This window comes from Bos taurus, chromosome 6 (assembly GCF_002263795.3).
Source record: "Bos taurus isolate L1 Dominette 01449 registration number 42190680 breed Hereford chromosome 6, ARS-UCD2.0, whole genome shotgun sequence".
Taxonomy (NCBI): domain Eukaryota; kingdom Metazoa; phylum Chordata; class Mammalia; order Artiodactyla; family Bovidae; genus Bos; species Bos taurus.
This window is the reverse complement of record NC_037333.1, coordinates 66,191,653-66,216,473: the sequence shown is the minus strand read 5'-3', so window position 1 is coordinate 66,216,473 and position 24,821 is coordinate 66,191,653. Positions and strand designations below refer to the sequence as shown.

The following is a 24,821-nucleotide window of genomic DNA, read 5'->3' as shown; positions in this document are numbered from 1 at the left end:
ACTTCTTGAGGATTAAAGAAGCATAAAAACACTGACTCACAAAGTCAAGGTTTCTATTTCTAAAGTAGGTCATGTGAATCCAGGACTCAAGGTCCTCAATGTCATTCTAACTCCTGAAGCTGGCACACCTTTGCCAGCACTCTACCTTGGACCCTCTCTGATTCTCCCCTTGCCTCCCCCATGAAGGGCACCATCTTAACAACTTTTCACTTCCAGACATCACAGCCCTCACTATGCTTTCACACTGGTGTTCTACGACCTGGGATACATGAACAGACTTTTAGTATCATATGTACAATTTTCACAGATGTCAGCTTTCAGGTTAAAGGATCTACAGTTTTCTCAAAATAATCTTTAGTCTACAAGAAGGATAGAATTGGCTTGTCTAGAGCAAGCATGAGAGATGGTCTCGGATCTCAAGGAAGACCTCGTCATCCTGTATGTAAGGGTCTGGTATTCAAAACACAAAACAATGCAGCAACCCCAGAGAAGCTGTATAATCAGCACAATGCATGGAACTGGAGTACAAGGCAAGTCAAAACAAAACAGATTGAACAGGAAAACTGAGCCTGTTGAGCGGCTTCCAATAATACTTCACGGAGAGCAGACATGGGAGACTCTGACCTTAGATGCCGAGGATTCAAGGTGATGAAGTCCTTGCTCTCAAGGAGCAAGGTCCACATCAGAGGCAGAAATAATGCCAATGCCATGAGGACTAAGGGACTGAAGGGCAGGAGGGACTGTGTAAACAGAACTTAGAAACACAGAGTCTGAGAAGTCTTCAGAAGAAATGATATTTAAAAAAGTATTTCATCAGACCTGGTAGATAGAAGTAGGTGGTGAGGGGAGAATGAATTTTAGACAGGGGAAATGGTACAAAAACCATAATGACTCCAAATTAGGAAATAATCCTTTGTTGCATGAAGAGAGTGAGGCTGGATTGGGAAACTGAGAGGGAGGCCATGGCACAGGCCCACCTGGTCATTAGTATCCTTGACTTCCAAGTAAACATGAGTCAACATGTGGTTAACTGCAGGCGGCTGGAAAAGGTAAAAGATCAGCAGAGTAATGGGCAAAATTGATAAAACAGAAGAAAACAGATATCTACTTCTGATATAGCCTGAAAATGAGTACAGAAAAGAGGTTGTATGCATTCTTTACCTTTTTTTTTTTTTCCCTCAGAGACTGGAGAAAAATTAAGTCCAGATGTTTGGAATAGCTTGACATATGGTAATGATAGGATATAACAGGCATTATATCCTTAGAGCCAAAGAAATGCATTGGATGAGTTTCAGTGAAATGATCTTCCTAGATTCTAAATTGCTCTATTTGTTGGAACTTTGAAAAAAGCCAGACTCCCCTCAAGGCCTTTCCAGGACAAATGAGATCCCTGGGGTATACTCAGATCGCGTCTCTACTATGAAAGTCTAGATAAATTCACTGCAGAAACAAAAGTCTTCCCAAAACTGTTTATTTCTTGTTATGTCACCTATTTCAGAGATCACCAACTGCTTACCAGTCTCATGGCTAGGGAATCCTCATCTTGAATGAGGATAAGGAGAAGTTAATGAAATGTGGAGGGCAGAGAAGGCAGCTGAAATTTTATCAAAGTGATTTTAAGTGCCGCAAAAGTTTTGATTTCTAATTCTTTCGCACCAGTATCTTTCCTCTTTTCCATCTTCCACATGGTTCTTCCTCCATATTTTCCTCTCAGGACTTAAGAACACACACCCTCTTGAGCTCTGTATAGAAACACTAGAAAATGATCTGCTGAGGACTAGGAATGGAGAAGAGGACACATATTTGGTGGGATTTCGGGGAGGATTACAAAGAGATAAAAAGGCCTCGGAGGATACTGAAAGGCCTCTGATTTCCCGATCAATTAGACACACTTACCAGTGTATGAGATACCTCCAGTAAGTTGTGCTGGTTCTGAAAGTGAGCCATGATCATTAAAGCAAGGCAGCTTTCTCCAGGCTCAGAAGTGACTGACCTTGACCAGAAACATGTTTTTCAGAAATGGTATACTATCTCTTGACACTGATCTCCAAAATTAAGATATTGTGAATGTGTGGCAATCAGACTGAACTTACACAGTCTCTTCTCAGGGAGAAAAGACAACAGTGTGTGGTCTATTTTAATTATGAGAATGTTCTTTCATTATTCAACACAGACAGACAAGTTTCAAGTCACGCATTCACACTTACAATGGGGCTACTGAAAGCAGCCTGTCTGGAATGAGGCACTTCACTGGCTCCTTCTCTACTTTCTAGAGCGAAACAGCTCCCAGTAAGATGATTCGAGGAGATACTTCCTAAAGGCCGACTGTGAACTGTCCTGCAGCTGAGGGCCCTCGGTTTCGCCATATTGCTGAGGGAGCCACTGGGAGTGTCGGCGGAATCTTCATCTTCAGAGGCAGCTTCCTGATAGGATTCCAACCTCTTGGCTGAGGGAAAGAAAACCACACTGGGTCATTCCCTGAGATGAAACACTTGCAGGTCGAATATATCAAGCATTTTCTTAAACAGCTATTTCACACGATCCCCTCCTTTTTAAAACTTGGCTTCCAAACTCCTCCAATACACTGAGTTAATGAACTTGTATCACTGAGAAAAGTAGCAGCAATGAGAGAGGCCACAAGAATTCCTTCCTTCACCACCTACATACTCTTCCTCTGTGGCGTCATCTTTAAACTATTATCTCTGTGCACATTTTGGGCACATATCTGCATGGTTCACTCCCTTACCCCCTTCAAGTCTCCTTGAAGTCATGGTCCTTTGTCAGTGAAGACTTCTCAGATCTAACCACACTGTTCTTACCACCATCTATACATCATTGACCTTATTTTTAATTCTTTGAATCATCCATTAGAATATAAACTCCAGAAGGGCAGATAATTTTGCCTTTTGTTAATATGATATTCCTAAAATCCAGGGAAGGAGTTGATACTCAAAAAATACTAGCTGAATAAATAATGGACGTCTTAAATTTGGTATGGTAAATGTAGACTGCTCTTTCTATTCCCCCAGGCTCCCATCAAATCACTCTTTCTCTGGTCTTTCTTATCTTTGTAAATGAAACCTAAATATCTACCTAGCTATTTATACCAAAAATCTAGGATTATCCTTGATTTCTCTTTTCTTCCTTATCCCTAGTATTGAAAGCATCACCGACAGCTGTCTATTATTCATCTAAAATATATCCCAAATACCTAAACTTCTCTTCATCTCCAACACCTTAATCCAACTCACCATCATCTCCCAAATGGACCAGAACAATAGCCTCCTGACTGGCCTCCCTGCTGTATGTACTCTACTCCTGAAACAGTAGCTAGAGTGATCTTTCAAAGATAGAGCAGATCAGACTACTGCCCACACAAAACTTTCTAGTGGCTTTTCAGTTCACTTGGAATAAAATCTGAATTCCTTTTCTTGGCATACATAACTCAAAATGATCTGGCCTCTGATGACCTAACTTTTCTGGCCCCTCTTCCACACTAAATCTAGCCTCACTGGCCTTTCTTTACTTTGAAAACTGTCAAGCTCATTTCTGTCTGAGGGCCCCTATACTAGCTACTCCATCTGACTGGAAGGCTTTTACTCCTGAATTCAAAAACCAAGTCATTCAGATCTAGGCTCTGATATCCCCCCTAGAGAGGCCTTGCTCAACCATCCCATTCGAAGTACTTTTCATTTTGTATCATAAAGTGTAAGTAAATGTTAGTCGTGTCCAACTCTTTGAGACCCTATAGACTGTAGCCCACCAGGCTCCTTTGACCATGGGATTCTTCAGGCAAAAATACTGGAGTGTGGTGGCATTTCTTACTCCAGGGGACCTTCCCAACCCAGGGATCAAACCCAGGTCTCCTGCACTGCAGGCAGATTCTTTACCATCCACGCTACGGGGGAAGCCCAATCACCCAATTTTAATTCTCTGCAAAACAATTTTTAATATTTTTTATTTAAAAATTAACTAACTTGTGATAATTTTCTCCAACAGAAGTTCTATGAGAGGAGGGGCCTTGTCTGTCTTGTTTATCATTATGTCCAGTGTCTGGAATAGAGAGTAGACAATCAAAAACTACATGCTTGTTTGGACTGCTAGTTATCTGAAGTATTCATGCCAATTCTAGCTACTGAATAGGTATGGCTTTCAGGAAGTCAATTTATAAAACAAAGAGCATCTGCATATTCTATTTATTTTAACAGCTTTTGTCTATGTTTTTTAAGGACAAGGAGAGACTAAGAGGCAACATGGCGATTCTGTGTTCTAGGACTAACTCTTTCAAAAAGTGGCTTCCAGCAAATCACTTTCTAGGCCTCTGTTTTCTTACTGGAAGAATGAATGATTTGGACTCAATGACTTCAAGATCCTTTCCAATTCTGCAGTTCTGTAAGTTTATTATATTCTCTGCCTAAAAAAATACAGACTATTTCCCTATATGTCCTCTGAACTTCAAAAACAGATATATTTATTGCATCCCAAATACCCTGAGGTTCTCCATTCTTACCCATGCCTTAGCTCAAGACAGCCATTCTCCTCCTTTCTACTTACCTCAGTCCCAGTTCCTCACTGAAGACCTCTGCTTCATCCCACTCACTGGTACCACTTTATAGCTTAGACGTACTGCTAAATGTTACTATGTGCCAGCCATTTGTCTCATTTAATCCCTGTAACAACCTTCTGAGGTAGATATTATCAATACCTTCATTTTATAAATAAAGAAATAAAAATTAAAGTAAGTTTCCCCATCTCATGAGAGTGATACAGTTCTATTAAACTCCAGTTTATTAAATTCCACAGCCAGTGCTGTGAGTCTTCATGCTATACTGTTATTAAATACAGCCAAAAAATTAAAATGGTCAATATTCCCTGCTTGATTTCACTGAGTCCATGTTTTGTAGTTTAAATATTAATATGAATAATGAATAAGGGTATGAATAGACGTATGAATAACATGCCTAGCGTCAAGGGAAAATCCACTGTAGGATAGAGCATTAGCACTTACTGAGTACTTCCTTTTCATCAAGCATCTTGCTAGGTCCTTTATTTTTTTAAATTTTTTATTGTTATTATTTTCCCTTCCTTTTTCACACTTCCCCTAGCTTTCTTTGCTGACCCTTGGCCACCTTGCCAGGACCACTGCCTGTGATTGTACATGCTGTGCTAGGTCCTTTATATAAACAATTGCATATAGCTGTATCTATATATATTTTATCTTTAAAAAAAAAATGTTATTGGCTAGAAATGATCACTGTTCCACTTTGCAGCTAAGGAGACTAAGACAGTAAACAGTTCAGAGTGGGTAGAGCTGGGATCTGAATTTGAGTCTTCATGACTCCGATCAAAGTCAGACAAGTATCTGCTTATATGTCCTTAGCGGTTACTTATAGGGCCTCCCAGGTGGCACGAGTGGTAAAGAACCCACCTGCCAATGCAGGAGACAAAAGAGAGGTGGGTTTTGATCCCTGAGTTGGGAAGATCCCCTGGAGGAGGTCGTGGCAACCCACTCCAGTAATCTTGCCTGGAGAATCACATGGACAGAGGAGTCTGGCAGGCTACAGTCCATAGGGCTGCAAGGAGTCACACACGACTTAAATGACTTAGCACAGCACAGCACCGCACCGCACATAGTTACTTGTATACAAGAGGTTAGCTCAGTGATTCTGAAGGAGGGTCAAATTTATCCCCTAGCAAACATTTGGCAATGCCTGTTCACAAGTTAGCTATTACATCTTTGGGGGAGTGCTATGCCATGCAGTGGGCAAAGGCCAAGAATGCTTCTAAGTATCTTAAACAATTCCCCATTAAGACAAAATCATCCAGCCCAAAATGTCAATAGTGCTAGGTTGATAAATGCTTGAGTAGCTAAAAAAATTTACATATTGACAATGTGATACTATTTTTAAATAATTAAAATACTATACAACATATATAAACATGAAGGTTATACTTTAGGAATTTCTCATAGTCATCAGTAGGGAAAGTATTCATCAAGGAACTGTGGAATTAGTATAGAGCCAGATAGCTGAGCTGTTCCTCTAGGATGAACTTGCTCAATAGGGACTGATAAAACCGTAAGAGTGAAATAAGAAAAGACATGGAGTAACTCAATCTTTAATCATTTGTGGGAAGCGATGAGAAATAAATAGACCAGTAAAGTTACAATGTGATTCACAAAACAAAGCTACTAAGAGCCATACTTTTAGACTCTGAATTTTTTTTTTTAATTGAGCATGAGAAGCAAAGGTTTATTATTATACTGATAAATAAAATCCATCCAAATGATCATCAAGACTTTTATTATGTCTACTAAAGTAGACTTGAAAAGTTCCATGAATACCTCAAAGTGGCAAGAGAATTCTTGCCTTCTAGCTGGTAAGAGAAAATATACAAAGTCTGTAATGTTTCCTTTGTCTCAAGGTAGGTACTATGTTAGATGCTACATTAACTACTTTATTTCTCTCTTATTTAATCCTAATCTCTTTTCTCTTCCAATGCTCCTGTTCAAACATCCAGTAACCTTTCACGACCTATTATTTACATTTATGCGATATCTGGAAGAAGTGAGCATTAGCCTATGGAACAAAACGTTTATCACACTTTTCAACGTGCTCTCCAAAGGGCCAAACACAAGGTTGAAAAGCACAGGACACTCAGATAAACTTCTTTCAACTATATCATCCCCATATCCTCCACTGAACATTTTGCTATGAACTAACTACACAAACATTTCCAGCATTCCAACTTTCACCTGCTTGTAAACAACACACTCAGCTGAGTTTCTTTCAACTGTATCATCCACACAGCCTTGACACAAAGCCTTTTATTCTAATTCCTCATATTTCCAGCATTCCAAGAATTTCTAGGCCAATATCTTCAAAGCCCCAAACCTTGATCAGTGCAAATCCACCTCCAAAACTGACTGCTGAAAAATCAAAACAATATAGAAAGGCAACGCTGACTTTAAACCTACGACACTTAAAAAGGTATTTTTATGTTTCCAGGTGTCCCTCCCACATTGAACCATGAGCTTCTCAAGAGACAAGCCTATGTCCTACTTTGACACGACAACAATGTGCTCGGTCACTCAGTCATATGTGGCTCTTTGTGACCCTATGGACTACATCCCGCCAGGCTCCTCTGTCCATGGAATTTTCCAGGCAAGAATTCTGGAGTGGGTTGCCATTTCCTCCTCCAGGTACGACAACAATACTAGCAACTAGTATTTATAAAGAATTTATTCTGTGCTATGCTCTACGTGCCTTTTAAAAAATATATTTACTTATTTGGCTGTGCACTCATCTCACATGCTAGTAAAGTAATGCTCAAAATTCTCCAAGCCAGGCTTCAGCAATATGTGAACCGTGAATTTCCTGATGTTCAAGCTGGTTTTAGAAAAGGCAAAGGAATCAGAGATCAAATTGCCAACATCTGCTGGATCATGAAAAAAACAAGAGAGTTCCAGAAAAACATCTATTTCTGCTTTATTGACTATGCCAAAGCCTTTGACTGTGTGGATCACAATAAACTGTGGAAAATTCTGAAAGAGATGGGAATACCAAAGCACCTGACCTGCCTCTTGAGAAATCTGTATGCAGGTCAGGAAGCAACAGTTCGAACTGGACATGGAACAACAGACTGGTTCCAAATAGGAAAAGGAGTATGTCAAGGCTGTATATTATCACCCTGCTTATTTAACTTCTATGCAGAGTACATCATGAGAAACGCTGGACTGGAAGAAACACAAGCTGGAATCAAGATTGCCGGGAGAAATATCAATAACCTCAGATATGCATGGAGAAGGCAATGGCACCCCACTCCAGTACTTTTGCCTAAAAAATCCCATGGACGGAGGAGCCTGGTAGGCTGCAGTTCATGGGGTGGCTAGAGTCAGACATGACTGAGCGACTTCACTTTCACTTTTCGCTTTCCTGCATTGGAGAAGGAAATGGCAACCCACTCCAGTGTTCTTGCCTGGAGAATCCCAGGGACGGGAAGCCTGGTAGGCTGCCGTCTATGGGGTCGCACAGAGTCGGACACGACTGAAGCAATGCAGCAGCAGCAGCAGCAGATATGCAGATGACACCACCCTTATGGCAGAAAGTGAAGAGGAACTAAAAAGCCTCTTGATGAAAGTGAAAGTGGAGAGTGAAAAAATTGGCTTAAAGCTCAACATTCAGAAAACGAAGATCATGGCATCTGGTCCCACCACTTCATGGCAAATAGATGGGGAAACAGTGGAAACAGTGTCAGACTTTATTTTTTTAGGCTCCAAAATCACTGCAGATGGTGACTGCAGCCATGAAATTAAAAGACGCTTACTCCTTGGAAGGAAAGTTATGACCAACCTAGATAGCATATTCAAAAGCAGAGACATTACTTTGCCAACAGAGGTCCATCTAGTCAAGGCTATGGTTTTTCCTGTGGTCATGTATGGATGTGAGAGTTGGACTGTGAAGAAGGCTGAGCGCCGAAGAATTGATGCTTTTGAACTGTGGTGTTGGAGAAGACTCTTGAGAGTCCCCTGGACTGCAAGGAGATCCAACCAGTCCATTCTGAAGGAGTTCAGCCCTGGGATTTCTTTGGAGGGAATGATGCTGAAGCCGAAACTCCAGTACTTTGGCCACCTCATGCGAAGAGTTGACTCATTGGAAAAGACTCTGATGCTGGGAGGGATTGGGGGCAGGAGGAGAAGGGGACAAGAGAGGATGAGATGGCTGGATGGCATCACTGACTCGATGGACATGAGTCTGAGTGAACTTTGGGAGTTGGTGATGGACAGGGAGGCCTGGCGTGCTGCGATTCATGTGGTCTCAAAGAGTCGGACACGACTTAGCGACTGAACTGAGGTCTTAGTTGCAGCACATGGGATCTTTCAGTTTCAGCATGTGGGATCTAGCTCCCTTGACCAGGGATTGAAGCTGGGTCCCCGGCATTGGGAGTGCAGAGTCTTAGTTACTGGACCACCAGGGAAGTCTCCAACTGCTTTTTCATAATTTACTTTCTCTTATCCTCTTAATCATCCCCATGAAGTGGATACTATTAATATCACCAATCGTTTTTTATCATAGCCCAGAGAAATTATATCACTTGCCCAGAGTCACAAAGCTTGCTGGCAGTGAAGATGGGAGTCAGGTTTAGGAGGCTTGATTCCAAAATCCTTGTTTTTAGAAACCACTAAAGGCTGCCACTACATCCATCAGATTTACAAGCTTCATCATAAAGGCACTGTGCGGACATACCCAAATTGAGGGCCACCCTACAAAATCCCTAAAGAGTGCCCCTCAGAACTCTTGAAGTGAAAAGTAAAGTGAAAGCGTTAGTCACTTAGTCGTGTCCGACTCTTTGCGACCCCCTGGACTGTAACCCGCCAGGCTCCTCTGTCCATGAAATTCTCTAAGGCAAGAGTACTGGAGTGGGTAGTTATTCCTTTTTCCAGGGGATCTTCCTGACCCAGGGTTTGAACCCAGGTCTCCTGCACTGCAGGCAGATTCTTTACCATCTGAGCAGTCACCCAAAAAAGGAAAGGCCAAGAAACTCAAAACCTAGAGCCACCTAAATGATGACTTAAGTGTTACGTGGTATCCTGGACAGGGTCTGAGACCAAAAAGACCCTTGGTAAAAAGGAAGTCCCAATAAAGTCTGGATTTTAGTTATCAATGAAGTATCAATATAGGTTCATTATTTGTGACTAACGTATCTTAAGACTAATGTAAAATGTTAAGACAAGGGAAAGTGGTCAGGAGGAGCATACTGGAATGCACAGTATCTTTATAACTTTTCTGTAAGTCTAAAACCATTCTAAAATAAAATGTTTATTATTAACATTCTTTTTCAGTAATCTTTTAAGGGAGTTTAAAAAATTTTAATATCCATATAAGTCACCTGATGTATTGTTAAATGAAGATTTTAATTGAAACTTTAAAGAAGGGCCCAAGACTCTGCATTTCTAAGATATACCTGGGTGTTGCTGATGCTTAGTCCATGAACCAAATTTATAAGTTGAAAGGTTTTAAAACAAGAAATGGTGTCATCAAATGTATTCAGTTCAACTGCAAGAACTAAGAGTACTTGCTCTTACTTAATAAGAGTAAGGGGTTACTTCGCAGCAGTAACATTTTCAATGGGAATATCTCATAGGCAATTCTTTTGACAGAAAATCCTGAAGGCTTAACTGATTTTCATTTCAGTGAATATAAGGCCTCAGGGTTAAGTTCTGAGGAAAACTAGCCTGTATCATTATCCCCTTTAGCACTGAGAGAGAGAGAGAGAGAGAGAGAGAGGGAGGATGGTGTGTGTTTGTATGCATATGCTTGTTTTTAAGCCAAGACTTGTCTCTTGAGCACTTCCCTGATAGCTCAGTTGGTAAAGAATCCATCTGCAATGCAGGAGACCCCAGTTTGATTCCTGGGTTGGGAAGATCCCCTGGAGAAGGGATAGGCTACCCACTCCAGTATTCTTGGGCTTCCCTTGTGGCTCAGCTGGGAAAGAATCTGCCTGCAATGTGGGAGACCTGGGTTCAATCCCTGGGTTGGGAAGATCCTCTGGAGAAGGGAATGGCTACCCCCTCTAGTATTCTGGCCTGGAGAATTCCATGGACTGTATAGTCCATGGGGTCACAAAGAGTCAGACACAACTGAACGACTTTCACTTTCACAGACAAGAGATTAAGAGCTATGAATGTATATATGGTAGAAACGTGTGGACAGGCAATGTCAACACCTCCCAGAGGTGGTGTAACACTTCTTGGTTCACAGACAGGTATCTTACCAATTACAGTTCAGTCCTGGTAGCATTTGATTCTCAGTCACTTAGCATCTTCCCTGCACAAGGGGCTACAGAAGAAAAGTACTCATTGGGCAGCACTATATATATTGAGGGACAGGGCAAGAGGTCAGCTCTCCTAGATGCTACAAAATTAAAATCCCACAAATACAAAAACTAATACAGTGTTTCTAACCATATATTTTGTGAAACATGACTGCTATAAGATACTTCCCCAAAATAGGAATTTATAGTCAGATAATTTTGGAAAAGACTAATCTCACAAATGGACATAGGGGTTTAACTCCAGTGATGTTCACTGCAGTACTGTTTACTATAGCAAATGACTGTTGATAAGCTAAACTGATGGTTGATCCGTTACATAAATTGTGGCAATTATTACACTGCGATACAGCATAACCATTAGAAAAATAAGAAGAGAATGGAAAGGCAATCATGATGAAGTCTCGAGACAAATGGTTATAAAAGTCAAAGCACACTGTGATGTCACTTTGTTTAAAAAACATATATTAATGTTTACAGGAAAAAATACTCAAAAGAAAAGCACTAAAATGTTACTAGTGGTCCAGTCAGAGTGATATGACATCAGGTACAAAGAGGTGTCAGAACATCCCTGAGGTCAGAGAGATTCAAAACTAGAGGTTCTGCTGGTTGCCTTGAAGAAGCGACTGCCATGCTGTGGAGAGGTCAAAGGGCAAGGAATGATGGGCTATCTCCATGAACTCAGAACAGACCCAAGTTGACAGCCAGCAAGAAAGCAAGGGCCACAGTCCTACAACCTCAAGACTCTGACAATTCCAAAACTGGGGAACTAAGAAGAGGACCCTGAACCTCAGGTAAGGTCACAGCCCCAGCCAACCCCTAGATTTCAGCCTGGTGAGAGACTCAGGGAGGACATAGCTACCTGGACCCATATTCCTGACCCACAGAAGCTATAAGACAGTATATGTTATTTGAAGCCATCAAATTTGTGGTAACTTGTTATGTGGCAATAGAAAACTAATACAGTGATAAATAACAAACCAGAGAAGTATTTGCCACATGTAGAAGAAAAGAATTATGTCAGCATTGGTATTCAAATTATTGTTTTCCAAATAATTCAAATTATTGAACAAAGGTTCAATACAAGTGCACAAATGAAAATGGACACTGGCCAGAGACAACCTAGACAGGGACATACAAGCTGAACACCAACCCTGCCTTAATAGATAAAATCCTCCTACAGATCACTAAGAATAAGAAAAACTCATTCGTAAAATAGGAAGACGTGTAAAATAGATTTTGTCAAGGAAATTCAAATGGCTAAAAACATAAAAAGTTAGTATCTCATTGCTAATCATAGAAAAATTAAGACAATGAAACGCTAACTGCATCTACAAAACTCACAAATTAAAAAGAATAGCTTCATCCCATTATGGTTGGGTATGAAAAATAGATATTATTCTTCTGGGTTATGAGAATGTAAATTAGCACAATGCTTTAGAGATAAATTTTGTGGGATCTATAAAAATTCTATATGTGCATACTTCTGGATCTAGCAAAACCAACTTTAGATATGTGTACAGAAATGGATATTGCATGATGAATTTTATTTTGAACATTATATCTTGTCTATCTTCTTGCCTTATACTGTAAGCTACATCAGAAACTCATGTCACATGTTAGAAGCTCACAAAATATTTGTTGAATGAATAAGTGATGTTAATTGCAAGTACTATTATAACGGGCTTCCCAGATGGCACTAGTGGTAAAGAAAGTGAAAATCGCTCAGTTGCGTCTAGCTCTTTGTGACCCCATGGACGATATAATTCAGTCCATGGAATTCTCCAGGCCAGAATATTGGAGTGGGAAGCCTTTCCTTTCTCCAGGGGATCTTCCCAATCCAGGGATCGAACCCTTTTTCTGTATTGCAGGTGGATCATTACCAACTGAGTGCACCTGCCTGCCAATGCAGGAGACATAAAAGACACAGGTTCAGTCCTTGGGTTGGGAAGATCCCCTGGAGGAGGGCATGGCAACCCACATGAGTACTCTTGCCTGGAGAATCCCATGGACAGAGGAGCCTGGAGGGCTACAGTCCATGGGATCACAAAGAGTCAGACACAACTGCATAGACTTACACACACACACACACACACACACACACAGCTATAATAGCAAACTAAGCTTGATCACGTACAATGCGATACTATAAATTTCATGTTAACTCATGAACTGACTTAGAAAAAAGCCCATGAGATATTGAGGAATAAAAAAAGCAAATTCCAAAATAATATTATTACTTAACTTACAAAAGAAATGTGCAAACATTTATTTTCACATATATAAGAACATACATAAAGAAATGGATGGTTATATATTCAAATTATTAACAGTGGTTCACCTCTAGGTTAATCTGTTTTGGATACTTCTCAGAATTATTTTTATAAGAGTATATTTACTTTTGTAAATAATAAAATGAATGAAGTTTAATTCTTAAAAGAAAACTTGCAATTTATATATTTACTTCCTCTTATCTACTTATCTTATTTCTTCTTAAAATAGGTATTCTTAGCCAGGGACCAATGGTTACTTATGGGCTGAGTGATGGGGTAAGGGAAGACTGTCGTCTCTTTGGAATTATTAAAAAAAATTTTTTTTAAAGGGATATGGTCCATAGGAAGAAGGGAATGGCGACCCACTCCAGTATTCTTGCCTGGAGAATCCCATGGACAGAGGAGCCTGGCAGGCTACAGTCCATGGGGTCACAAAGAGTTGGACACAACTGAGTGACTAATACACAAATGGTCCATAGAGTTTCATGAGATTCTCAAAAATATCTATAATGCAGTATCACTGACACCATATCTAACCCCAAACCTTCTACAATTGCTAGCAATTTCCTTTCCTTTCAGAGAAACCATGGTCAAAAAAAAAAAAAAATCACGGAGGCAGAGCCTTGACTTTAACCCACCAACTCTCGACTAACTTTTGACCTACTAACTTCTAAAGAGACAACAATGAAACTCCATGAGCATCTGGACGAATTAAGTACACAATGATTAAATATCGAACTTCTGTGCCAGAATTACCGAACTGTTAAGTGGATGCAAAAAAGACAAACCTCAAGGGTGATTTTCACAGAAACTCAACACTCACCATTTTCTTCATGGCAGTAATCAAAGCCTGCCACACTACATCTTCGAAAAACCATCTTATTCTCAGTGAGGGTTCCTGTTTTATCAGAAAAGAGGTACTGAATCTGTCCAAGATCCTCAGTGATGTTCAGGGCTCGGCACTGAACAGTAGAACCCATTTTCTCATTGTAGAAATCCACATCACTTTGAATAAAATATACCTGTCCAAGCTTCACAATTTCAATGGAAACATAGAGAGAAATGGGAATCAAGACCTAAGAAGAACCAAACAATTTAAAAACGTTAAAGGGAGAAAAGAAAGGATGAAAAGCCATACAGAGCTAGACAAGTAGGAAAGATTTTTAAATTGTATGATGAGCTCAATAGAAATTACCTGTAACAAAATGATCATGGTCCAAAACATATAGAAACCTGCCAACACTGGTGATAAGCTATGTCCATCTGGCTCAGGGATATTAAAAAAGGGTATGTTTTCATATCTGCTCAACCAGATTCCATGACCTTTCAAAAAATGCACAGACATCAAAAGGATGCTATGTATATGTTATGCAAATATAAAACTTTATTTCTAAAGAGAGAGAGATGACAGTATTTATTTTGGTCGAACACCAGCTATTTGAGAAACAAATTCAAATTCAAAAGACTACATGTTCTCCTGCCTCTCTCTCTCTTTACATCTCTTCCCAGGTCCCTTTATTACTGTGGCCACATGTAATCAATATTAATGCTTTTGAGATGAAGATGTGAAGAAAATAATTATTGGCCAATAACCACCCCCACTTACTGGAGTCAAACTTAAATTCATAAATATCATTTTGAAAATATAATACTTTAAAATGAATATCTTGAGGGAAAGATGTCAGCAAATAATCAAATTCTACCTACCCAATGCACCAGTTAAACACATTACGACCAAAAGTAGGACACACCAGAGGACATCTGTATTTGCTCTTCTTTCTAATTTGCTGCGCTTGTATCTTGGTCCGCTGTTGTTCAGCATTGCTTTGGTTTCATGGCCTACATGGGTAACAAAATATTCAGAAAATGTGGAAATTAAAGCCAAGTAGCAAATATCGTATTTTAAAGTCTCTCTGGCAGACAATTTAATGAAAAGTAGTTATGTAATACACTTTGTTAAATTTAGTTTCCATTTGTGATCCATTTAGAAAAACAGAGACCAATGATTAAGATTATCAAGACAAAATTTCCTTTCTGCTGCTAGAGATTGCATTTGAATAAGTGGAAAATGTTAACTTGCAGAAAAGCACAGAGGAGACGATGGTCAAAAGTCAGAAGGGTAACCAACCTGCATAAACCACAATGCCCATGACAGCCTCTGTGTTTCTAATGGTGCATCCTCTAAGCAATAAATTCTCTTTACTGAGACCCACGCGTTCTTTGTTGGAATGTTCTCTATAAAAAAGACAGCATATAGATTTATTTTTAAATAGCAAAAATGGGAATGGAAAAATAAACACTATGAATTTTGAGTTTTCTTGATTGAGTATAAAGTTAAGCAGTTCACAGGAAAAGTTTCAAATCTGGATGTACTTGATCTAGTTATTTCCCACTTTGGGAAAAAAGACACAACTGGTTTCTAACACTGTTTTCTATCATTCATTGTTTACTAACTATTAGTACTACAAAAACTAAAAGATAATCCAAATAAGAAAACTATTTTCTGTAGTAGAAACTGTATTTGGGAGTAACTTAATAGCTGATGAGGGAAAAGTTCTTAATGGAATTAGAAATTTACTATCTCGGCCCTGGTGAAATCAAGGATTATTCTTGGCCAATAATAGTAAGTGGCTACTAAAATCATTAGGTAGAAGGCTGGTGGGGAACTTTATAATGAAAGGGTAAGGCTAACAATACCAATCTTAACATAACTACAGGACATCAAGGCCTCCAGAAGTTTAGGGACAGAAACTGCTCACCCCCCTGGGAATCTAATCAAGCTTCTATGAGAATGAATCACACAGAGGTCTGTGGCATCAGGGGATCTGTGAAGCCTTTGAAACTGTATACAGTATTTCCCTGTGTGCGTCTATGTATGTACATTCATATACATCTGCCATTTTCTAGACAGTATTTCTTTCATCAGATTCTAAATGTCTGTGAAGAGTTTTCAGGAAACAAGGCCAGAAAAACATGTTAACCATCACCCAAGGATGAAGTTGGCCAAATCTATGAAATCTGCAGGGGTAACCTCTGCAGGCAAAATGATCTGGTCTATTTAACAAGTGTCATTTTGGGGGGTGGGGGGAGGGGAGCAGAAGTGGTGGAAGAGGGAATGGGAGGGGAAATTTAGAGACATATCAACTAAATGCAACATGTACACCTTTGTTTTGATCCTGGTTAGACTATATTAACTATAAAAAAATTTTGAGATAATTGGAGAAATTTAAACAAAGAGATATTACTTTGCCAACAAAGGTTGGTCTAGTCAAGGCTATGGTTTTTCCAGTGGCCATGTATGGATGTGAGAGTTGGACTGTGAAGAAAGCTGAGTGCCAAAGAATTGATGCTTTTGAACTGTGGTATTGGAGAAGACTCTTTAGAGTCCCTTGGACTGCAAAGAGATCCAACCAGTCCATCCTAAAGGAGATCAGTCCTGTGTGTTCATTGGAAGGACTGATGCTAAAGCTGAAACTCCAATACTTTGGCCACCTCATGCGAAGAGTTGACTCACTGGAAAAGACCCTGATGCTGGGAGGGACTGGGGGCAGGAGGAGAAGGGGATGACAGAGGATGAGATGGCTGGATGGCATCACCGACTCGATGCACATGAGTCTGAGTGAACTCTGGAAGTTGGTGATGGACAGGGAGGCCTGCTGCTGCTAAGTCACTTCAGTCGTGTCCGACTCTGTGTGACCCCAGGGATGGCAGCCACCAGGCTCCCCCATCCCTGGGATTCTCCAGGCAAGAACACTGGAGTGGGTTGCCATTTCCTTCTCCAATGCATGAAAGTGAAAAGTGAAAGTGAAGTCGCTCAGTCGTGTCCGACTCTTAGCGACCGCATGGACTGCAACGTACCAGGCTCCTCCATCCATGGGATTTTCCAGGCAAAGTACTACAGTGTGGTGCCATTGCCTAGCGTGCTGCAATTCATGGGGTCACAAAGAGTCAGACACGACTGAGCAAGTGAACTGACTGAAACAAAGACCAGGTATTAGATACTACCAAGAAATTGTTCTTAATTTATTTAAATGTTATAGTGATGCTATGACTATTTTTCTATAAAGCTTTTTTCTGTTGTATATTCATACTGAAGTATTTACAGTGAAATGATGTGATGTAGGGGCATATAGAGAAGGAAGTGGGAGGATAATTGAAACAAAGTTGGCAAAGTATAAAATAGCTAAAACTGGGTGAGGGCCCATGGTGTTCATTACACTTTATATACAGGGAAATTGTCATTATATCTGCTATCCATGCTATCTTGCAAGGAAAAGAAAAAAGAAAGCTCTTCAAGAGAAATTTGAAGAGCTTTCCTACTCTTCAAATGATGAGGAAAATAGACAAATCTGCTTTGTCATTTTACTCCTCTAACTTGCAAAGTATTTTCTTTTAAGAGGTATGTGTTTACATTCCTTCATATATATGGGTTTATGCACAAAGAGAGACCCATGGGGTCATAGTCAGAACCAGCAGTGTCCTTGGGTTTAACCTAATTCTATCAATACTTCCTGGATTTACAGATGAGGAAATTAATCCCAATATTTACATTCCCATGTAGCATTCTCAGGCATGTATCCCAGGCTTGATTAGGCTCCACAACAACATAGCATTTATTATTCCTAGAACATTTACAGGAACAGATATAATATACAAAAGCATCAGTTACAAAATTTCTTAGTGTATTAAAATTTTGGAGGATCCTCATTTTTCACCCTTACATCACTCTAGTTTACCACCTTTACATTAAAGCCCAACTTTTATTTTGATTGTACTGGCTCCAAACTCTAAACATCCTGCACTCGATGAGTGTGTATTTGGCACGTATGATATGGGACCTTCAGATTCTGTGCAAGACATGGACTGTCTGATTACAGCCTTCATCCATTCAAGATGTACCATATGCCCAGCACACCCACCTGAATGCCGAGAACAGAAAAACAAACTTAGATAGTCTTGGCCTCTGTGGTTTAACATGAGATGATTCATATAGAAACGTCTAAGTATAATAACAATAATATAGTTATTATGATAGAAATCTGATATTCAGCATACAACTTGGGCACAAATAGGGAAAAGTCAGTGCTTCCTGAGAGTAAGATGATCATAGAAGCCATCAATAATATAGAGAGTGAGCCTGAACATCTCAATTTCTGTTAATTTTAGAAAATAGGCCACACAGCAGGAAAAATGTAAGGATCTAGTTCAGCAGATAAAAACTATTTCACAAAAAATTACTGTATCCACCTGGGCTGACTCTACTAAATATGCATGCTCTGACTCAGATTCTGTGCAGAGTACTATATTCCAGACCACACAGAAAGAGACTAAAGTTCTGTTCTTTTCTGTCCAGAATTGTGCCAGAATCTAGTCTGAGCTTGTCGGGGAGTCAGCGTTCCCAGTGAGGGGCTGTACAAACTGGACTCTAAGGTATTTTTTGACCCAGACCTCAGGTGTTGAAGTACAGGTCATAAAAAATGACAACCTCTAAATCTTCCAATTACAACAGGAAATGTATAAATAGTCAGCAGTTGAGAAAATAATACTAGAAATGATTCTTCTTAAACTTACGAGCATGTTTCTGATGGCAGGAGAATCTGCTAACTCCCCTTCATCATCTCGCCTCTCTATGATCTTCTATATAGCTCACCGACCCTCCAAACATACTTAAACCACTTAGGACTCCACAAAGGCACTGTGGTCTCAGGCCCCTGTGTTATAACCTGTATTGGTTCCTCAACCGAGAACGTCAGTAATTCTCTGTATTTAGTTGTATTTAGTTGTCTGCCTGGTATCTTATTTTTGATGGTTTAAGTCTGGCATTATCTCTTTATCTGGACTAAATCCTTTCCCTTTTCCCACTGCATAGCTTCCTGTCCCTGCACCAACATCCATCTGTATCAGATGCTACTTAAAGATGCTACCATTATGTTCTAAACTTCCATTTTGACAATTCTCTAAAATTTTAAACAACTTATTGAAGAATAACAAGAATCATACAGTAAATACATATACTGTACACATTTAAAGTGCAAAATTTGATGTTTTGACATGTTTCCTTTGTGAAAACATAACTACAATTAGGAAAATGAACAAATCCATTGCTTCCTAAGGTTTCCTTATGTGTTTCTGTAATCTTTTCTTCCTCTTCTCCCTCTCCCAGGCACCCACTATCTGCTTGCTATCACTATGAGTTAGCTTTCTTTTTTGAGAAATTATATAAATCAAATCATATAGTATATATTCTTTTTTGTCTGGCTTCTTCCACTCAACATTATTTTGAGATGCATCCATGTTGCTGCATATATCACTAGTGAATTCCTCTTCACTGCAGAGTCGTATTCATTGTATGGCTCTATCATTTGTTTATCCATTTACCAGTTGATGGAATATTTGGGGCTATTACAAATAAAGCAGCTCTGAACATTAGTGTCCACGTTAGTATACGGATAAATGTTTTCCCTTGAGTAACTACTTAGGAGTAGAATAACCAGATCATAAAGTAGGTGTGTATTTAATTTTTTAAGGAAATTTCCAAACTATTTTCTAAAGTGATCGTGCTTTTTCCATTCCTACCAGCAGTATATGCATATTCTAGTTTCTCTACATTCTTGTGAAAAGTTAGTATAGTCAGTCCTTTTAATTGAGGAGTTACACTCCTAAGGCTTTAACTTGCATCTTTTCACGCAGATATCTAAAGTTCATGTATTGTCTTTGGTGAAGTGTCCAATATTTTCGATCATTTAAAAACTGTACTGTTCATTTGCTTATTGAACAATAAGCAAATAATAAAGATTTTATTTAATAATAAAGACATATATTCTGAACACAAGTCCTACATGAGATATACACACTGCAAGCTATTTTCTTCCAGTTTGAATGAAAACTTACGTTTTCATTCATTTAGCAGTGTCATTTGAAAAGAATAAGTTTCTAATACTGACAAAGTTATTTAATTATTTTTGTCCTTTTATGAACTGCACTTTTGGAGTTATATCTAAGAAATCTTTGACTAACACAAGATACCAAATATTTCCCCTATGTTCCCTTCTAGGAGTATTATAATTTCAGGTTTACACTGAAGTACAGGATCCATTTTTAGTTAATCTTGGTGATTAATCTTGGTGGTGAGAGGTCTGGGTTGAAGTTTATTTTTTTAAATATGTATGTGTAATTGTTGCAGCATTTGTTGAAACAACTAACCTTTCTCCACTAAACCGCTTTTTCATCTTTGTAAAAATCCTGCTGCCCATAAATGTCTGGACCAATTTCTGGACTCTAATCTACTCCATTGACCTACTGGTCTATCATTATGTCAAAAACAAAATTTGGTGGTCTTAGCCCTCCACATCTGTTCTTCTTTTTCAAAGTTGTTTTAGTTAGATGATTCTATCTCCATATAAATTTTTAGAATAAACTTGCCAGTTTCCAAAAATGAAATTTAAAAAAGGATGGGGGTGGGCTTCTTGGATAGCTCAGTTGGTAAAGAATTGCCTGCAATGCAGGAGACCCCAGTTTGATTCCCGAGTCAGGGAGACCCCCTGGAGAGGGATAGGCTATCCACTCCAGAATTCTTAGGCTTCCCATGTGTCTCAGCTGGTAAAGAATCCACCTGCAATGTGGGAGACCTAGGTTCGATCCCTGGGTTGGGAAGATCCCCTGGAAAAGGGAATGGCTACCACTCCAGTATTCTGGCCAGGAGAATTCCATGGAGTATATAGTCCATGGGGTAGCAAAGAATTGGACATGACTGAGCAGCTTTCACTTTCAAAAATAAAAAACTTTGTTGGAATTTCAATTGGGATTACACTGAATCTACAGATCAATTTTGGGAGAAAAACTGACAACACTGAGTTTTAATGCATGAACAACAAATATCTCTCCATTTAGTTACATCTTTAGTTTATCTCAACCATGTTCAGTGATTTTCAATATGTAGGTCTTTCATATCTTTTGTCTGGTTTATTCTTAAGTATTTTTTCTGATGCTATTGTAAATTGATTTTTTAAAAAGTTTTGATATCTGAATGTTCTTTGGTATGTACATAAATACATTAATATTTTTATATTGATCTTATTTCCTACAACACTGCTAAACTATTAATTCCAGTTGCTTTTTAATAGATTTCATCACGTTTTCTACAAAGACCATCATCTCATCAATGAATAAAAGACAGTTTTACTGCTTTATCACTTACTGCTTTTATTTCGTTTTCTTTACATTAGCTAGGAGCTCCTTGAATAAAAGTGGTAAGAGATAATATTCATGTCTTGTTCTTGATCTTAGGGGAAAGATGTTTAGTCCTTCACTATTCACCACTCCAGTATTCTTGCCTGGAGAATTCCCATGGATAGAGGAGCCTGGCAGGTTACAGTCCATGGCTTCAGAAACAGTCGGGCACGACTGAGCAACTCAGCACACAACACACTAAGCATGATGCTAGCTGTGTGGTGTTTATAGATGCCCGTCAATAAGAGAAAATTTCCTTATATTTTCAGTTTGCAAAAATGGAAGTTAGATTTTGTCAAAGTTTTTCTATGTCCAGGAGATTCTCACCTGGTTTTTCTTTTCCATTTGTTAATTACAGTTTGCTAATATTATAAATTACATTGTTTGATCCTCTAATGTTAACCAACACTGCATTTTTGGTGTAAGTCCTACTGAGTCATTATTACTTTCCTCTTTATATATTGTTGGGTTTGCTTTGCTATTAATCTGTGTAAATTTTTTGCATCTATGATCACGAGGGCTATACACCTTCCTTTAAATGTTTCTGTATTCTTTTGGTATCAGGATGATTCTGGTGTCAAAAGATGATTTAGGAACTTTTTTTTTTCTCTGCCATCTTCTTATAAGATCATCACTATGAAGTAGGTCTAACTGACTTCTCTTAAACATTAGGAAGGATAAAAAGAGTCGGTGGTTGGGGGCCAGAGTGAGGTACTTCGCCCGTGGCAAAGCTCATGAGGAAGGAGGCTCGACATACGCAAAGGTGGGATCAAGCCTCAGGAGTCCCCCTGGAAATCCTCGAGCATCTACCCCCATAACCAGAGCCTGCCTACTTTACTACTTTGTGCTCTCACCTACACCTCTGACTTTACAGGGGGTTGTCCCCCACCACCTCTTTCGGAGAAGGAGTTAACCTAGAGCTCCAGTTAATAATAATTCCTGGGCGTGATAGGAGTGTTTCAACCTACAAACTACTCTGAAGGTTCTCTAGCCTGCCTGACAGGCTTGTCCGGCCACATGTGATTGCTCACAGCCTCCCAACCGTGAGAGGCACGAGATGCTTTACGCCTTCTAAAAACAGGTTCCTTAGAAAAGTTAGAAAACTATTAGTATAATGGGCTGATTAGAAATTGTATTGGTGAAGGGTTTTTCATTTGTTGAGCCAATGTTTGTTGCTAAGTCTCCACATCCCCTGCCCTTACACACATTAATGAATATATAGAAGAAATAAGTATTAACCTTAGATATTAATCACATTAGACCTTAGGCTAAGTAAATTCTTTCCTTAACTAAAACCCACTACACCCTCACCCTATAGGAATGTAACTTTATTTGAGTGGCGTCTGTTTTAAGAATAATCACCCCTGGAGAAATAAGTGTCCTGGTTGACTGACTGTTGTCAAAAGGAGAGGGTCATAAATTGTCAGCAGGCCCCCTGGCCAGAAGATGATGTAACACCCCTAAGACCTCTGTATACATTTGTATGAAGCACCTGACTTTGATAAAAGTCAGGACTGCTGACCCCCTGTGACTTTTGCATAACATCTCAGTGTATAAAAGTAGACCATGGAAAATAAAGAATTGGGATCAGTTTCTCGAAATACTGGTCTCCCCATGTCGCTCTCTCTCTCACTCTGGCTGAGTCTCCATCTGGAGTGAGGAACCTGCCATGCTTACTAATTATGCCTGGGCTTCTAAGATCCGACCGGGGAGGCCTCAATGTCTCCTCTCCTTCGGGAGAACGGAAGGACGCCTGCGGCCTTCGTAAGTGGTGCAAACTTCTTGTCTTGAAGTTTTATTGGTCTCCCGCGTAAACCAAGCTACTCAGCCTCTTTTCTCCACTGAATTTTCCTACTGAGCTATCCTCATTCTATTACTCTTTACATCTCTAATTAATACCTAATTGAAGCTATTGTATCCTGATACTTGCCGACGCCGTCCCTGCTTCGAACACCCTGGATCAGCCGGGGTCCACAGTCGGTAACTTGGATCAAAAATAAAGCACTTAAATGGCAGAAGCAAGCCAGAAATCAGGTTAAGACCCTAAATTCTACCTTCCATTGGAAAGGGATACAGATGCCATAGGAAGCCTCCAGATGGATGCTGTTGTGGATTCCCATAGTTTTTCTTAAATGTGTTTCAAAGTCATTGGCTAACTTTTACCAACTGAGTTGCCCACCTACTCTAATACGACAGAAGGACACCATCCTGTTATGTCACTTAAGCTGCTATGTCTGTCCAAACACTTTCTTCCAAATAACTAAGATGTCTTGGGCTTAACATGGAGCTCATGTAAATCATTCATATATCACTGAAAGAGATTCTAGGGTTATTTTAAGAACAAGATTTTGTTGTTGTTTTAAAAATATACATAGGTAAATATTTATCAAATAATTAAAATAAGCCAAATTTATAGGTAGCTTAACTTACAGCCCTTAGTGATTTAACTTGGGTATAAGTACACAAAAGTTTTGTTTTTTTTTTTAGTTAAATATAACTGCAACATACAATTCCACTCACACCCACAAAGGAAAAGTCTTGTATCACTCACAGGAAGCCTCGGAATCTGTTGAGGTCATTGTTTGGACTTTCACATTCTATCCTACTGGAGAATTTCTCAGGATCAACTTCAGAGTCCTAAAAATATATATATTTCAAAAATTACCACACAAAAATTAAAGGTTAAATCTTGAGATTTAAGTGTTTATCCTTTCACTAAGATAAAAGGTATTCATGTCACAAAATATATGTCAAAAATTGCCCAAATGAAGGAAAGTACACACATAATTATGAATGAATAGATAAGATGAGAATGGTCCTAGAGCATTAATAAATATCTTCAGGTGATAAGAATGGCTGAACTGTACACCGAAATTCATGCAGGACTCCCTGCAGGAGGGAGCTTCTCCTACAAAACACACTCTTTTATCCGAAAGACACTGAAAAGCTGAAAATACTTTTCTTATTGTTCTTTACACATATAGGTAGTTTCTGAGATTAAGTGTATATCTATATACACACACACACACATACACACACACACACATATGCATGTAATATAGGCTTCCCAGGTGGCACTAGTGGTAAAGAACCCACCTGCTAATGTAGGAAACATAAGAGGTACAGGTTCAATCTCTGTGTTCGGGAAGATCCCCTGGAGGAGGGCATGGCAACCCACTCCAGTATTCTTGCATGCAGAACCCCATGGACAGAAGAATCTGGCGGGCTACAGTCCATAGGGTCACAAAGAGTCAGACACAACTGAAGTGACTTAGCATGCATGCATACTGTATATAAGTACTCTGAGCATGCATGCATTTAATCTCAGCAAATTTTATTTAAAAAATTAAATCTAGATAGATCTCACAAAATTCTGTAATAGGTCAAAAAATAATTTTAAAATGCTTTATGAAACCAACAAGTGAATAAACAGTGTCTTACAGAAAATAGGCATGGCTTGTATAATGCATGGATTCACTAAGAACAAGC

At 39.2% G+C, this 24,821-nt stretch overlaps 1 protein-coding gene and 1 long non-coding RNA gene across 9 annotated transcripts in view; one reads left to right on the top strand and one right to left on the bottom strand.

Annotated features, from left to right (window-relative positions):
• The window catches only part of LOC132345514 (uncharacterized), a 40,270-nt gene extending 30,442 nt beyond the window's left edge, over positions 1 to 9,828 (top strand). The window contains exons 2-3 of the long non-coding RNA XR_009494891.1: positions 4,230 to 4,392; positions 7,008 to 9,828. This is a non-coding gene — a long non-coding RNA (uncharacterized lncRNA). The remainder of the gene's footprint in view (positions 1 to 4,229; positions 4,393 to 7,007) is intronic.
• The window catches only part of ATP10D (ATPase phospholipid transporting 10D (putative)), a 136,222-nt gene that overhangs the window by 55,663 nt on the left and 55,738 nt on the right, over positions 1 to 24,821 (bottom strand). For 7 of the 8 annotated variants that reach the window (XM_024993336.2, XM_024993335.2, XM_024993337.2 and 4 more), the window contains 6 exons: positions 23,884 to 23,969; positions 15,232 to 15,338; positions 14,811 to 14,942; positions 14,299 to 14,426; positions 13,927 to 14,179; positions 2,208 to 2,446 (listed from right to left, as the gene is read on the bottom strand). In XM_024993336.2, coding sequence (XP_024849104.1) covers positions 2,208 to 2,446; positions 13,927 to 14,179; positions 14,299 to 14,426; positions 14,811 to 14,942; positions 15,232 to 15,338; positions 23,884 to 23,969 — 945 coding nt within the window. The remainder of the gene's footprint in view (positions 1 to 2,207; positions 2,447 to 13,926; positions 14,180 to 14,298; positions 14,427 to 14,810; positions 14,943 to 15,231; positions 15,339 to 23,883; positions 23,970 to 24,821) is intronic. The other variant, XM_024993338.2, reaches the window with a different exon arrangement.